General features: G+C 47.1%; 1 protein-coding gene across 3 annotated transcripts in view; it reads left to right on the top strand.

The window, feature by feature from the left end:
* LOC149359246 (ankyrin repeat, SAM and basic leucine zipper domain-containing protein 1-like) overlaps window positions 1-17,090 on the top strand; it is a 36,995-nt gene that overhangs the window by 1,266 nt on the left and 18,639 nt on the right. The window contains exons 1-6 of one of the 3 annotated variants that reach the window (XM_089571528.1): window positions 47-284; window positions 449-599; window positions 4,395-4,517; window positions 11,906-12,020; window positions 13,529-13,640; window positions 15,389-15,529. In XM_089571528.1, coding sequence (XP_089427654.1) covers window positions 183-284; window positions 449-599; window positions 4,395-4,517; window positions 11,906-12,020; window positions 13,529-13,640; window positions 15,389-15,529 — 744 coding nt within the window. In that variant the 5' untranslated portion in view covers window positions 47-182. Of the gene's footprint in view, window positions 1-46; window positions 285-448; window positions 600-4,394; window positions 4,518-11,905; window positions 12,021-13,528; window positions 13,641-15,388; window positions 15,530-17,090 lie in introns of those variants that run through there. The other 2 variants (XM_089571529.1, XM_089571530.1) reach the window with 2 other exon arrangements.

Raw genomic sequence — 17,090 nt, 5'->3', positions numbered from 1 at the left:
TGCAGGAGTAACCAGAACTGAGTGGTTACAAGCCGAAACGTGCCAAAGCAAAGTCGACAGCCAAAGCCGTTGCCGAGGCGCGCTTGAGCGCGCTTGTATTATGCTCCACAAAACTGAGCGGTGTAATTTTTTCGTCATTCATTCATCCTTCGAGGCGTGATTGGAACCCCGCGTTCGTAAACATGGCAGGGCTACCAGCTGAATACGCTGACTGGACGGACTCTGAAGACGACGAGATTGTTTTCTCAGATGACTTCAGTTCAAGTGGCGACAAGCACCGTAAGGTACGAAAGCGCATTGGACAGGACGCTGCCTTGTTCACTGCCGTGCCGCTCTCAGTGGTCTCCGGGTAGCCAAGTTAGAAATTACGCGCAGCGTTACATGGTACTTTGATAGCTGCATCTTATTTATGTCATATTCTTACTGTTCGTCTTTGGCGTGATTCAAGGCTCCTGCGGTTGCTGTACAAAATGGCCAGACTCCATTTGGCGAAGGTGGAAGCTCAGGTGTGTCACGAACACCAGCCGAGCTGCAGGAAGATTTTCGGCTGGCCGTGGCAAGAGGCAACGTTGCACTTGCTCGTGACCTGCTTACTCGTGGTGAGTGGTCCAGCGAAAGACGCCGAATGCGCAGACAGGTGACGTTCTTTGTTCACCCATGACCCAGTACTGCTCATGAGAATATGTCAAATTATTTATCCTGGACTCTCAAGCGTGCACACCGCGTGCGGCCCATTCACTTTAGCTTGTTTTGTTGCTATCGTCTTGCTGTGCGTATGTCAGAAGTGCTCGCGGTCCGCACCCGACTGTCACCATTGATTAAACCACAACGCAGCATCTGTTTAAGCACAATGCGTTCGAGCACTTTGAATGAGGAGCCGAATTACTGAACGAGCACAGTCTCTAAACAAGCCGCTGCGGTGGCGTAGTGGTTATGGCACTTGGCTGCTGACCCGAAAGGCGCGGGCTCGACCCTGGTCCCGACGGTCTCTTTCTGATGGAGGCGAAATGCTAGAGGCCCGTGTTCTGTGTGATGCCAGTGCACGTTAAAGAACCCTAGGTGGTCGAAATTTCCTGAGTTTTTCTCTACAGCGTCCTTCAAAGTCTGAGTTGCTTTGGGACATTTAAACCCTCTTCAGCCAGTCGACCAACGATACACCAGTTTACGAGGAGTGGGCAGGGGAGAGCGAAATACTCTCAAACACTTGCACTGTGCGACACCCCACTGTTGCCGTCCTCCCCTGGGCTGATAATCCGGCGCGTGCAGCAACGTCCGGCTGCTTAGCCACCGGTCAAGGGCATGTTTGCGTCTGTACAACAAAAGCAGCAATGTTGTATGAATGCCAATGTCCTCTAGACATTAACGTTTCATTGCCAGTTGTGACAATAGTTGACGAAAGTAGAAAGAAAAAAACGCCGCCAGTATGTGCGCCCACCATGTCATGCGAAGGTCTCAGCATGTCTGTGATGTTTATTTCTTCACCGTTTTCCCGCCGGCCCTGAGTTGCATTGGCAGTGGACGTAGTCGATGAACAAAATATACTTGCGCCGCCAACAAGCTTACGCATCAGTGCGCTTTGTGAGTTAAATGCATACAGAAACAAACCCACTGCCTGTGCTTAATATCAGGCGCGGAACGAGGCGCAGTGCCTAGCTTGCCAAGCTATACTCTTTGCATAATTTTAAAAGGTGAAGCTTTTGGATGGCCTTGGCAAAGCTGTTTTAATTCAGCAGCACACGATCTAAGGACTTCACAAATTTGGCCGCAACTTTGTTTCGCCGCCCCACATGCTCACCAATATCGGGAGCGTGTGGGCAGCGCCACCTGAAAAAGAAAAAAAAACACTATTAGTACAAAAGTACTAATTTAATTTACACAGCATGGCATGAATGGAAGTGGCGGCACGGACTTTTACTCAACTACAAAGGGAACAAGAATGCAGCCACGGCAACATAGGAAGAATAAACACACGGCATGCACAGGACAGTAAATTCTGCCATGCATTGTAATAAATTGTTCGACTGAAATCACATTGAATGCACTGTAAAAAAGTCCACTATGCGTAACCGTGCCAGAGATAAAACATGCGCAGCGGCTTGAGCAGTGCCCCTACCCGATTGCGATTGGAATTCTCAACACAGGTGTAGCGATTCGGCCTGTCAGTAAGCGGTGATAGTGTTCCATTAGCATACGAACCTATCAGACTGTGTAATTCTGGTATTCGTGAATCAGTGGGTACTGGCGGGAGGGGAGTAGGCGAGAATGCGAATTTCTTTTAGTGAATTAGCTTGTATTGCTCTTAGTACAGACAGCCCTACGCGAGCAGCAGGAGGGACCGAATTTCAGTTTCATCACACGTATCTCCGCAAACAAACATCGCAATGGTCAGACGTGGATTCGTTTCAATCACGTACTTACTGTTGTTTCCAAAATGTTCAATTTGTGAATGGGGTACTCTGTTGCAAGCTTTGCATCTAAATTGTCGCACTCGCCATGGCCAAGCGGGCATTGAGAGCGTTCATGAGAAACTGTGCTCCATGAAAAACTAGATATTCAATTGCTCTCCATAATCTTGAGTTTCAACACATATTGCTTTCGTTTTTCTAATATACAACACCATGCAACATTTTCTCTACAGATAACCGGCGACAAAAACTACTCACATGAATTGCGAGCATGGCACTCACAGATGATGATCATTCGCTCCGTCGAAGAATGGTCTCCTGCTCCCAATTGGTTGTTGCAGGCACTAATAGCATAGTACACACACGTGGATGAACACGAGGCAAACCCCCATGCGCAATTTCTAGGTCTGGCAGGAATAAAACAGGTGGATGACGCTTCTAGAGATCACAGGCTGCTCCGTCTCAGCCCACGATGGCGTCGGCGGTTGGTGGCGCTCGAGTAAAACACACATGGCGGCACCTAGGTATTGAAACTTAAATTGTGTTTGCGGTCACAAAGTCCTGCTTACTATTGGTCGACACACCGGCATCACTGAAAGAAATGCGCCATGTTTACGAACTGCCTGCTCCCGCAGTTTGCTTGCTGCATCGTTTCAGTATGGCTGTGCACTCAGTATTTGATGCTCCAAGCGCAGAGATAGGCGTGGAAGGAAACTTCCAACGAGCACAAGCTTCCCTCTACACAGATGAACCCAGAGGACTGCAGTGCGAGCTTGCGAAAGCGTGCTGAACACAACGCTACTGAGCTTGCATGTGGCGTATCAAACATGCCAACTTGGACCGCGAGAACCGTAGCCTTCCTTGGCGCAACCATGGTGCGCACTAATTAGCAGAAATTGAAATGGCCACCACTCAAATACCTAAATTGGGGAGATGACAAATGCCAACTGGGTCCCATCACTTTTCCATGGCTACAGCGCCAAGCATGAAGATTCTGTATACCATCAGTGCACATTTAAAATGGCATAGCAAAAAGACGCGTGCCAAGGCCCAGAAATTGCATGCCAAAGTCAGCACTGCAGGGACAGAGATCCAGCCGCGCCCTCTTTTGCTGCTGCCGCAGCTGACTGAAGAAATGAACTCTTCTATAAACTATGTTAAAGTATAAAAACAACGTGAAGTACTACATTAATGCTTCATCTTTTTCTGGTTGGGTTGTTGGTAAGCTCTTCAGCTATGCACTAGCGAAATAAATATGAGCTTATATGACTTGTCCACTTTCATCCAAGAGTCACAGATTAGCTAACATCATTGCTGTGAGCCGTCGCGGTGGCTCAGCGGTTATGTTGCTCGGCTGCTGACCCAAAAGACGCGGGTTCGATCCCGGCCGCGGCGGCTGGAATTTCTTTGGAGGAGAAATTCTAGAGGCCCATGTACTGTACGATGTCAGTGCACGTTAAAGAACCCCAGGTGGTCGAAATTTCCGGAGCCCTCCACTACGGCGTCTCTCATAGCCTTAGTCGCTTTGGGACGTTAAACCCCATAAACCAAACCAAACCATCATTGCTGTGTAATAGCCGGGAACAATATGCCAACACTTTTAACCATTCCCGGTGCATTTTGAGGGTTGGCGTTCTCTCACTGCTGAGCCTTTTCCTTGCACCAAACACATGCTGATGCAATTTGCAGTCCTCGTGGAAAGGAGGCATTTTCATACTAAAAGTGGACAGGAGCCGGTCACAACACAGAATACGCCTATTTATCCACACATATAAGGAACCCGCTGACATGACATCACATGCAAGCTATGTATAGGCGTGGGACTGCAGTTTGACATTAGGCAAATGGTGGCAGTCAAAAGCTTGGATGGAAAAGAAGGAAACTTGAATCTTTTACAGTTGTGTGCTAACCATACTGACAAAAAAGGCTCTCAGTGCACCAAATGCTTTGTGATGAGAAAATATGACAGGGTAGTCCTTCCCTGACCAGGAGTGGACGTGAACATGGAATCCAGATGCCAGTGGTCTGCCCTGGTGGAAGCCAGCTCTTGTGGTTGCGCGGAGATGGTGCAACTTCTGCTTGACAGCGGAGCGGATGCAAACTTCAACAAAGGTGGGTCAGTCAGATGTATCGCCTGAAGTGCATGCAATGTGGCAGCAGTGCAAAACACGGTGAAAAATGCATTCATGTCTGCGTCAGTTGGCAGTGTATTCAAAATATCAGTGCACACAGACAAGGATAAAAATGAAAAATCCATTTTTGAATGGTCTTGCTGCTTTGTTCCTGCCACTTGTAACCGCTTAGCCTCCAGCCGCCCTGACTCCTTCATTTGCAGTGTCTATGGACAAGTGCTCTGGGTTCATAGCCAGATGTGTGGAATTAACGGGCCCAAATTCACAGTAGCTAAATGATGCAGCCAAACTGATAGTCGTTCGCTGCAACAGGTCACCATGTGCGACATTGCGCCACTTCAGAGTGAAATGACTGACTTTGGAAAGGGTGGGATGGATGGCACACCCAAGCTGCTTTTCTCTCTGCACATGGCTCCGCGAATTTTCATTGTACTAAATGCTTTCGCTCACATTGCTTTGTGTGCCATGAAGGAAAAAGTTGAAGCTTTATTTCCAGGAGAGTTGGTGGTCACCAGGGGAAAAAGTCGCCATTGACAGCTTGAGGGTGCCTGAGTACATAAACACTGTGGGAAATACATAGCACATATGCACACAATTGCGTACATGGCAATATACTTTCACGAAAATTGAAAACAAATCAATTCACTGTAGTGCAGTGCATTGACATGTGACATTTCTGTGCAGTTCAAGAGGTTCATTTTATAAGAACCTAGTGAGTACATTTGTAGATTCTCAGATTTCACTCTGCTCTCTTGGAGAAAGTGTCCTGGGCCGTATTGCGATTTTGTGTGATAATAAAAAGCATCATAATGTGGTGCAGCGGCCGCACCTAATTGGTCGAAACTGCGGAAGCGGATACCAGTTCTGTTGCCGCAGCGATATGTCCAGCGGCGCTATTGCTCTTTGCAAGAAATGGAATGCGATCAATGCGACAGAAGAAAAATTCAGCCACAAGCTTAGTTGCACATCATTTCACTGCAAAAGGGTAATATCAAAGCTGCTTTATTTATCCAGTGGACTTAACAAATCGAAACAATAGTTCAAATACTCTTTTCTGCACAGTAAAGGCCGGAGGTGTACGTAGAAAATATTGTACACAACTGCGTATGGCTTTGCAGTGACGGAAGGCGGCCACTTCAGCCACCAATCGCCAATGGTAAATGAAAGCCAGCTAGCTTGTTTGCTAGCTGCCTTGAAAAATTACACAAGGACTTGAAAAATTATAGACCGATCAGCTTACTGTCTTTTGCCTACAAGGTATTTACTAAGGTAATCTCAAATCAAATCAGGACAACCTTAGACTTTAATCAGCCAAATGATCAAACAGGTTTTCGTAAAGGATACTCGACAAATAGACCATATTCACGCTCTCAGTGAGGTGATAGAAAAATGTGCAGAATGTAACCAATCTCGATATATAGCTTTCACTTATTACGACAAAGCATTTGACTCAGTGGAAACCTCGGCAGTCGTGCAGGCATTGCGGAATCAGCATCTAGAAGAGTCCTATTTAAGAGTACTGGAAGATACCTATAACGACTGCAGAACTTCTATAGTCCTTCATAAAGTCAGCAATAAAATTCCAATAAGGAAGGGTGTCAGGCAAGTAGACACGATCTCGCCAATGCTATTCACCGCCTGTTTACAGGAGGTCTTGCAAGGCCTGGATTGGGAACAGTTGGGGATAAGAGTTAATGGAGGATTCGCTGATGGCATTGCGTTGCTAAGCCACTCAGGACATGAACTGCAAAGCATGATCAACGAGTTAAGACAGGCAGAACGGTAGGTCTTGAAATTAACATGCAGAAAACAAAAGTAATGTTCAGCAGTCTCACAAGGGAACAGCAGTTCACAATTAGTAGCAAGGTGCTGGAAGTGGTAAGGGAGTACGTCTACTTAGGGCAAGTAGTAACTGCTGATACTGGTCATGAGAGGAGGAGGAGGAGCAGGAAAGGCGGGGAGGTTAACCAGTAGCTAGAACCGGCTTGCTACCCTGCACTGGGCGAAAGGGATGAGGGGATATAAAGGGAGGGTGGAAAGGGAGAGATGAAATAACGAGAATAAGAATGGGGTGCAGCGCTTATGGGAGGCTCTCTCAGATCATGAATGGCAGTTTACCAATATCCCTCAAAAGAAAAGTATACAACAGCTGTACCTTGCCGGTACTCACCTATGGGGCAGAAAGCTGGGGGCTAACGAAAGGGCTCAGCTTAAGTTAAGGACAATGCAGCGAGCCATGGAAAGAAAAATTATAGTAACATTAAGAGACCACAAGTGGGCAGAGTGGGTGAGGGAGCAAACGCTGATTAATGACATCCTAGTAAAAATCAAGAGGAAGAAATGGAATTGGGCAGGGCATGTAATGCGGAGGCAAGATAACCGATGGTCCTTAAGGGTATTGGAGTGGATTCCAAGAGAAGGCAAGCGTAGCAGGGGACACCAGAAAGTTAGGTAGGTGGATGAGATTAAGAAGTTTGCGGGGATACGGTGGCTGCAGCTGGAAAAGGGCAGGGTTAATTAGAGAGGTATGGGAGAGGCCTGCAGTGGGCGTAGTCAGGCTGATGATGATGATGAGCTTGTTCGTACAACATGGCATTTTATATTTATCATGAGGGTAAAATAGAACGGAGAGGAAAATTTGTGGCATGCACTCACTTGCTGCACAATGTGTTCTCCGTGCCGTGGTGAACCGTTAAGCTGCCTTGACAATTTACCGTCTGCAACATCGCTGAACGTAAGTTGCTGCTGTGATCGGACGATTGTGCAGACGGTAATTTACGTTTTTCATTCCTTTTATGCAGGCACTGCAAGAACTGCGAGATGGCGTTGTTAGGTTTTTTATTTTTCTGCGGCAAATAAATAAAAAAAGATGAACAATAAAAGTCTTGCTGTGTTCCTCTTCATGTATGCATTGGGAGACTTCGCAGACGAAGTTCTCATAGGTTCACCATGGCAGGAAGCACACGCATTTCCACACTGGCACCTTAGCAAGCTAACTTGCGAACTCAATGTAGAGCCACACCACCGTGGCTACGAGAACTGTAAGGGATGCCGGAAAAACCACCTGTGGCACGTCAAACGCGTCGATGTAGTAGCGCGTCACAGGCCGTGCACATGAGTGATTTCATGCTGCCAGACACTTCAGCAGCTAGTATAGAGTTCTAGAATAGGAAATGCACGTTAGCTCACAACAAACGCAAGCATTCTGTGGGACATTATGCTTTATGTTGCATCATTCAACGTGCGCAGACGAGGTAACTCTGGTGATAGTGGCACCATCTGGTTTAGATGAAGAGAACAATTTTCTACAAGAAACTGGTGCTAATTAGGCCTAGAAGCTACTGAATTGTCCAAAGGAATAAAACAGGCCAAATTTATCATCCATTCAATTTGCTATAGGCAAGATAAGATGAAACGAAAGCCTGTACCCAGTTTATAGCCAGTTCACGTGCTGAAAAATGCAGTAGCACCGACGAGTTCACTTCGAAGCTAGAGGCTCCGCATCAGAGCGTGCTGCCGTGTTGGTTGTCCTTGAGCATCTGCTGCTATGGAACATACGCTATATGTTTGACATCACCGTCCAGTTTCTTCAACCCTTTTCGCTGCATCCGAACCACCACATCCGCTTGCAGTGTTTAGACCAATCAGGTGTGGCTGCTGCGGCAGATTATTATGACACAAACTCTGAATGCGGCCCCTGTGTTCATCGTGTCATTGGGCCATCGGCGCAGTATCGCAAGGAATTAATGGGGTGTAAAGTACGGTGCTGTTTCTTTTAACTAGTGTCTATATTAAAATTGCGGCGAAAGTGTCGGATTCCTCTGTCCAGCCAGCACGCATTTAGCCCACTTAGAAGAGGATTGCGGTTGTTGCTCCAGTCGGCTCTTTGTTTACGCACAGCATGTACAATCTTGAAACAAGGTGCATCAGGGAGAGTAGAAAAGCCATAATAGCTGCCACAGTGGCTCAGTAGTTATGGTGCTCAGCTGCTGACCCGGGTTTGATTCCAGCTGCAGCAGGCGCTTTTCGGTGGAGGCGAAATGCTAGAGACCTGTGTACTGTGCAATGTCAGTGCATGTTAAAGAACCCAAGGTGATCAGAATCACCAGAGCCCTCCGCTACGGCGTCCCTCATAGCCTGAGTTGCTTTGAGACGTTAAACGCCATCGACAAGCTGGAACGAAACCAAAAAACTTAAGTCGAAAGGAAACCCTAGAACTCGAGGTGAGAGTGAGATTATGGGAAAGATCTATTTTATATGAACTGTACTTTTACTTGTGGCTAGGGGACGCAAAATGTGCTGTGTTTTGCCTCCATCGCACTACAGTGATTTTGGTCTGTCATGCAGATCATGTCCACAAGTATCTGTGAAGTGGGTTCACGGGGTGTCCAGAGACCCAGTGCTGTCACCAGCTTGTTGCTGTGCATATTCATGCATACACAGTTAAACCTGGCTGTAGTGAACTCTTCGATATATGGCGAAGTTTTTCAGTTCCCCAACACCGGCCCCATTGAAGTGCATATTTGAGAACTGCATGTAACGAAGGTGTTGTGGCATTGACCTTGATAAAATCGCTACGCTAACTATCTCTTAGCTAGTGCTGAATGACTTGAAATTTGGTGGAACCATATGAGAATTTCATGACGATAAAGCATAAACTGACATGAGAGGAACGTCTACGATTGCAGTGAGTGACCGTAGTTGACACAGCCCACCGTGTTCCAGCGCTGTATGTTGCAAACGCAGCAGTCTCTAGTGCTTTTGCTTTTGGAATGTCCAGCCACATGCCACTACAGCGGTGCATGCTCGAAAGCAGCAAAAAAAGACACAGGATGAGCAGTGCACTCCCATCATGATTCCGGTGCTCTTGCTTGTTGGAGTGGGTATGGTGGTGCTACGGTGGTGGGCAGACCAAGAGTGGGAAGAAGCAGGTCCCCTGCCTGGCAGTGCTTCAGACCCAGCTCTCTCCACCCCACTCGTAGCAGCTTTTATGTGGGCTGCTGCAGAGGTGGGGGCATCTGCTGCTGCTTGCCTTCGTGTAACTGAGGTTTACTTTTTCAAGGTGATTTCACCTGCCTTTATATCTTAGTTTGGTTTCTGTTCTGCATTGTTCTTTCAAGTCTTCTCACAAAAACTTTATGCAACGAAAAGCTAGATGTAACGAAAAATCGCAGACTTTTTTCAGTTTCTTTATAGCCAGGTTTAATTGGTATATAAAGCATGTACCCAGTCAACAACAACAGAGTTCCTGTCCTTCATGCAAGACATCGAGAGGTGCAGAACTTCGTGAATAAGAAACAACAAACATATCTTTAGCTATTGCAGTACTAGTGCCAAGAAATGCCCTGTCGTCCAGTTGTACTTGGTAAAAGATTGCTTCTTTGCAGTGATCTCATCATGTGGAGTTTGCCAATTCCATTTGAATAATTTGAAATTGAATTTTTTTTTTTTCCCACATTGTTTCAGTCTCTTTTTGAATGGCAGAAGACACTAACATTGGCTTCAGGCCATGTGAGGCATAGGAAACTGCGATATAACTGCTGCTTTGTTATTTAAGCTCACTACCACTCTTATTCCAGCTTGCTCCACGAGGTACAATGACAGCAAAAATGTCGCAGTCAATACTCACATTCAAAACCACTCTTTGGCTGTTGAATCTGAAAATGAAATATCACAAGGGAAGAATATCAATTATAAATTATTTGGCAAGCATAGGCGTATGGCAGTTCATGTGCAGCATCATCTTTCCTATCGCCGCCGCGGTGGCTCAGCGGTTACGGTGCTCGGCTGCTGACCCAAAAGACGCGGGTTCGATCCCGGCCGCGGCGGCTAGAGTTTCTTTGGGGGAGAAATTCTAGAGGCCCGTGTACTGTGCGATGTCAGTGCACGTTAAAGAACCCCAGGTGGTCGAAATTTCCGGAGCCCTCCACTACGGCGTCTCTCATAGCCTTAGTCGCTTTGGGACGTTAAACCCCATAAACCAACCAACCATCTTTCCTATCATTGTGGAGCGCCCCGCCGCGGTGGCTCAGTGGTTACGGCGCTCGGCTGCTGACCCGAAAGACGCGGGTTCGATCCTGGCTGCGGCGGCTGAATTTCGATGAAGGCGAAATTCTTGAGGCCCGTGTACTGTGCGATGTCAGTGCACGTTAAAGAACCCCAGGTGGTCGAAATTTCCGGAGCCTTTCGCTACGGCGTCTCTCATAGCCTGAGTTGCTTTGGGACGTTAAACTCCAATAAACCAAACCAAACCATCATTGTGGAGCACAAACATGCATGCCTTCCTTGAGACTCGCAGCACTCAGTAGTCATCCACGCATCAAGAGAAAGCTTTCTGCAGCTGCCTGTCCCAAGTTTTGCTTGTCGTCATTCATGCAAGGGCATGGCAGGTGTACACATTAGGGCTCTCCAATGAGGCATTATGTTTGTTATCAAGGCTTGCTTTGTGCATCACATCTGCTTGGGGTGGCACAAGCACTGTGGCCCAGAAACTAATAACACCTGATAAACAGATAACATCCTTGTCATCAACACATGTGATAGTGTCCTCATTGTATGGTACATCACAGCTCTCCATTTTGAGTTATGGTCATGACAGTGCAGTGTATTGTTTGAACACTGTGTCTTTTACTGTGGCTGGCAACCGTTACGCTCTTAACATGACAAACATTCTTGACAAAATGTGCAGCAGTGCATATGTGAAGCGGACAGGGTGCTTCCTAACAGTACGGCCATTATTCAAAAGCAAACACAGCTGACAAAGGTTGGGTGGTGATGCCAGCTGTCTGAGTACGAGGCGTTAGATCTGTGTCGGTGAATGAAGTAAGCAGTGCCCAAAGAGAATGTTTCTCACATGGCCTCACAGGAGGCTTCATTTGCTCACATTTCTGTGGGGCATATGACCTCTTACTATTGCAAACATAGTTTTGATGCTACATCTTGGATCACTTAGGACATGATAGTCCTTTTATTCTCGTAAACACGGCTATGATGCTGCAGCCTGCTTCTCTCATTAGAGCTTGCTTGTTCAGTGAAGTTCTCGGGGCACTAGTTTCCACGTGAAGCTTGTACTCGGGAGGATATGGTGCAGGTGATCTCGGCTGGCTGGCTCGGCAGGCTCAGTGATTGCGGGTCGTAATCACTGAGATAGAATTTTGATAGTAAGTAAGGAGTTTAAGCTCTAGTGCTAACACACTAAATTGGTATCTCTGGGTGCTTGTGGCCTGCGCCACCAGTTACATATCTGCAACAAAATATATTTAAACTGGGAGCCTTCTTCCCTGAATATGCGAGGCCTGTTTCTCACACCTAATAAGGCTGTTGACATCAAAGAAGGATGACTTCACATGATCCATGTTAATCTCGCAGGCCTTGTCACTCCCCTTATGGCAGTCTGCAGCTCTCGGAATAGCGACGAGGCAGCCCTGGTCACATGTGCTGAGATGTTGATGAAGCATGGTGCAAGCCCCGAGTTTGCTGACAGGTACATGTTTTTCACCATTTTCTTCAACACTGGTAGCCAGTCAGAGGCAACAGAGTCTCATTTCCGAGCTATTTGTGGTGCCAGCTCATTAGTGCTACACGGTCATTGCTACACAGACTGAACTCAAGACACAGATGAGTCACATGTCAGGAGTACTCCAGGCGTAGAAAGAATTTTTGAATTTTTACTTAACATAATACTGCAGACGTTTTTGGTAGAGAGGTGCAAATATCAAAGTTTTGGTTGCGAATTGGATTCAAACAGTGAAAAATTGCTTACAAATAGCAGATTTGTCAATATCTGTACAGCTAGTTCTAAAAAGACATACTTCCCTACAAAAGACAACTATGAAAAGAAACAGGTATTGGAAACAAATTTTGTTTTCTCTCGTCATCGGCACAATTTACTATATACTGTTGAACCTCGATAAAACGAAGTTCGTGATGCAACAAACTTTTTTCATTTCAGTTTCTTACTTCTGTTGAAATGCATGTACTTTTTGTCTTGATTTAACAAATTAGTTTCACGCCGCAGTTTCAGTACAACGAAGTTTTTGCAAGCACAAAAAGAAAATTTGGACAAATTTCACCATTTTGTAAAGTTGTAAAATTTTTACTTCTAAAAATGTGACGGTTGCTACTGCTACTAACGAAGAAGCAGCAGTAGCACCACATAGCGCTGATGCTCTTGAGCAAACATAAGGCAAAAATAACTGACTATATGACCGCACCATGAAGTGAGTTGCCTTGTGTAAAGCTTGTGCAACAAAGTTTTCTCGTTTGTGAACACCAGGCCACGCACGCCGACAGATGGCGACAGGTGTCGAGAGTAGGAGCACGCCCGTAGCCTGCATTAGAGGGTAATAAAATCTGGTCTATAAATTTTCCTTCCTCCGTGGGTCTATACGTAGCTCCTCCCCCTCTCCTCCCCTGTCTCGCACCCCTCTCTAGACAAAAAAGAAAGAGACCTCAAATGTAAGACACATACCCCCTCCCGCCCCGCCCTACATTATGTAGTTCCCAGCGGGGTGCCATGATGGCGTGTGTGCAGCTCAAAGCAGTAAACGTGCAACAATACAATCGCGAAGCCAGCATTGGGAGGCAAAGGAGATAATGGCAGATAAAATGGCACCTTCTAGTGCGGCCCAGCTGACTAGCGGCAAACCGAACAGCAAACGGTTAGGTAGATTCAGATTCGGGCGCGCGCTGTTCATCTGGGAAAGCAACCACCAGCACGAGCGAGCCGGGTAAATGGCGCACAATTCATGTCCCCGCCGCTCGCACCTTTCGCAGCCACTCAAGGCAATGCAGCCACGCTGATATTGCCAAGCCTGCTTTGCGCACACCCACGTACAGCATGTGCGTCTGGTGCAGCAGAGAGCGCAAAATATGCGAGTAAAAGTTTTGTTTTCAAAGATCGGGATAAAATGTTTGGGGTAGGTAAATGAATACACAGGCTCAAATTATATGAGTGAATACGGTGTGTATAAATATTTGTCTTGCCGACAGGGATGGTGTGACACCCCTGATGCTGGCTGCCAGGGAAGGGCACTGTCAGCTTTTGGAGCTCCTCTTGGACCGGGGAGCCAATCCTGGGTGCATGGATAGTCAAGGATGGTCGGTGAGCAGCAGCCATCTTCTCTTCGTCTGGTGTTCAGCATTTTGCACTGGTCTCTGTTGCCTTCTACTATGCACTGTTCACATTGTTAAATGCCCCCCCCCCCCCCCCAGAAAAAAAAAAACGGACAAAAGCAATCCATGTCATAGAAATTTTATTTGGCAGAGTAGACAGTGGCCTTTGAAATGGGAACTGAGCAAGAAGTATGGTCTTTGCGGTTCTCTCAGATGCTTTACTGTGTGCAGTCGCATACGCACAGGTGGTCTGTATCACCAATGCCCTTAGAGAGCGCGGGGCAGTTGTTCCGGCCTCACAAGGGATGTCCTCGGCTTTGTGTGACAGAGCGACAAAGGGGGGTGGCGGGGAAATTCGCTGCCCAGCCTTCGCCATTCACACCTGACACTACTGCTTCTGAGCAAATTGGAGAGGGCATCACTGAACGCGCTTGAGGCTACACGATCTCCGCCACAATTGGCGGCTTGTTAGAAAAGACACACACTGCGAGAAGTGCCACAGCATAATTACTGCAAGATGGTGAAGGCCTCTGCTACCACCATGGTGGCATGTCTCAGTAGTAGTGGTGCCACCGCGCAACCTGCGAGCACCGCTTGGCTTCAGCACACGGGAACAATGGAAGAACCATTTGGATGGAAGTGGGGATTGGCACTGGAGCGGTAAGGTGCCTTCTGAGAGAAAAAAAGGGAAAAGACCAGCAATGTGCTGATCAGTGTCCGAAATGTCCATTCCTATGAAAGCAACCAGCTGCTGATGCGCAGCCAGTAGCCATCAAAGGAACGTGCACCCACAACGGCACATTGTGTACTTTGTCGAACGATTTTCTACCAAAAACAAGTACAGCGGCAAAAAAAGTAAGAGTAGCATTTTCCTATGCTATCCTTGACATTTCTTTGAACATCTCAATGTAAGAAAGAGTAACGAAGACTTGCTGCAGTCGCACTGCATAGAGGACTGCACAAGATAACTGACTCGCCCACAGACCCACTTTCCCCTCGTAGTCTGCTCTTCCATGAGCACGCAGCAGTATTATACGGCCAAGATTTATCGAAACTTTAAACATACTACCAGCCAGGAGGTTGTGTTTTCTGGGAGCATAATAACTGAGAGCGAAATAGTGAACCTCTATTGGACATTGTTAGTGCCCATGATTCTGAGTGTATGAACTGGGAAATCGTATGAACTAGGATTGTATCAGTGAGGTTTTACTGTAATGACTCATTCTGCAACATCTGGACACCAGGTTAGTGGCTGTTTGAGTTTAATGTTTCTACAGTGTGGCACATTTCCCATTTCGAAACGCCCACTAAGCTCCTGGCCTTCTGTGCATCCAGTGCAGAACGCCCAGTGACGTGTTTTCTCATCCATTTATTTGGAAGACGAGCTGAGTGTAAAGACTTTGCATTGACGCAGGGGGAAGGTCTGAAACCCCAAGGGGGCGGGAACAGAAGCGGTGGGTACAAGCTGGCGGGTTTTGAGCTGCTGCGAGGGTCTGGTCTGAAAGCCAAAGAAACTATGTGCAGAGCAGCCGAGCTCATCCGACATTCTTCACACACAGCTGTGCAGCTTCCATTCTGGTCTGGTGCTATTGCCTGGAACAGTGTTCTGTGTGATTGAACAGAAAGGTTTTGAGCCTTGACGGCCGAAGTGGTGTTCTTGTTTACCCAAATACTGCAGGGACACTGGGTTTGGGGACTGTTGTGGAAGGAGAGGTTACAGCGTGTTTCCACTGGCAGGCTCTCTCCTGGGCAGCCTACGGGGGACAGGGCAGAGCAGCCCGTCTCCTTTTGCGGAAGGTTCCTGCTGATGTGATCGCCATGGCCGCTCTGGACGGACAGATGCCCTCGGATCTGGCCCTCTCCCAGGGCTACAGCACTGTGAGTAGGTGTGCTGCAGCCCCCCCCCCCCCCCCCCCTCTTCTGTGCTGCTGTTGCCTGGTGGACACAATGTTGTCCCACAGGTCAGCTAACAGTTTCTTGGAACAGCTCCTTTGCAATTGCTACCATCATGAGGCATGTCGTCTGCTTCGCGAGGCAGCTGCATGAAAATCTCGCTGGTTTAGCACAGTGAAAATAATTTTCCATTCTTTCACCGGCAGAGAGTGATCTTGAGATTAGCAAGCATTTTAATGTGGCTTGACTCTAGGTTACCATAGAAGCAGTGATTGCTGGTTACATGCTCCGTTACTTTTTGCTTGCCGTTTACTCGCGAGTCTACCACATGAAACTCAGTGTTCTCGCATATTGTTTGCTGATTATGGAAAACATTGCAACTGCAATTTTTTATTATAGGCTCATTTAAAAAGGAATATTGGTAAACAGATGTATTTTGGGCTTTGTCACAGCTAAGTGTTTGTGGCGTCCTTTTGGAGGAAAAGAGTATGTTGAAATGAACAAAACAAGACAGAAATAATGAAAAATCTCGTGAGAGAAAATTCCATCCGGCACTGGAAGTGAGTTTTATACAAACGTTCCTTTTTGAGACATTGGCTTTTCACAGTAAGGAAAAAAAATTCACTGTGCGATTACAATACTCAGTAATGGGAAATTTGAGCACAGCAATTGGGAAAATAGGTGGTCGAAGATGGAACATGCACCACCGAACAGCGATGGCGCTTGGCATTGGCTGCAACCAAGCCCACAGCAGTAGAAGTCACACCAACGCTGCTCATACTCTGCCACGGCAGCGGTTTTCTCAGCAGTCACCACAGACGGTGTGCAGCGCCATTATTGCCTACCCCACTTCCACTTTCCTCATCACTCTGTTGCTGTACCCTGCTTCGCTTTCCTTGTACCTCCCCCCACCCTCCTCCTTTGCTTTCCTCCTCTCTTTGTTCCCACCATACTTTCACCCACCGTTTTGCTCCTCGCTCGCTCTGCCAGTTATGCTGAACCTAGGAACAGGCTTTTGCAGGCTGTGCTCTAAGGTGGCCAGTAATAGAGCACTATTGGCCAGGTCGTCTTTGCAGCATGTCTTGCACTGGATCGCATCATTTTGCTGATACAGTACAGTACGCAGATTTTAAAACCCCAAAGCTGCACACAGGCTATGAGAGATGCGGTAGTGGAGGGCTCTTGATTAACTGCCTAATTTTGATCACCTGGGGTTCTTTGATGTGCATTTCACCTGCAATAAAAACGCGGCCACTGTAGCCGGAAATCCATCTGGCAACCTTGGGCTCGGACTTGACAGCCATCGGGGTGGGTGCATTGGACCAAAGTCAGTTTCTGCTCTACCAGCCTACTCTATTATCATTTTCAGCGCTTAAAATTTTTGCTAATGCCCCCTAAATTTCGTACATTTCTCAATGAAAAAAAAAAGTGTGTTCATTATGCGAGTAACTATGGCACTCTGCGCAGTGCTGGCCAACATTCATGTCAAAGCAACTTTGATTTCGTCTCTCAGAATTACCACATGTCTGAATGCAAAGGGAGAAGT

This window comes from Amblyomma mixtum, chromosome 2 (assembly GCF_055824585.1).
Source record: "Amblyomma mixtum isolate Tamu chromosome 2, ASM5582458v1, whole genome shotgun sequence".
NCBI lineage: Eukaryota > Metazoa > Arthropoda > Arachnida > Ixodida > Ixodidae > Amblyomma > Amblyomma mixtum.
The sequence above is the reverse complement of the archived record's forward strand: the minus strand, read 5'-3'. Positions and strand labels throughout refer to the sequence as shown.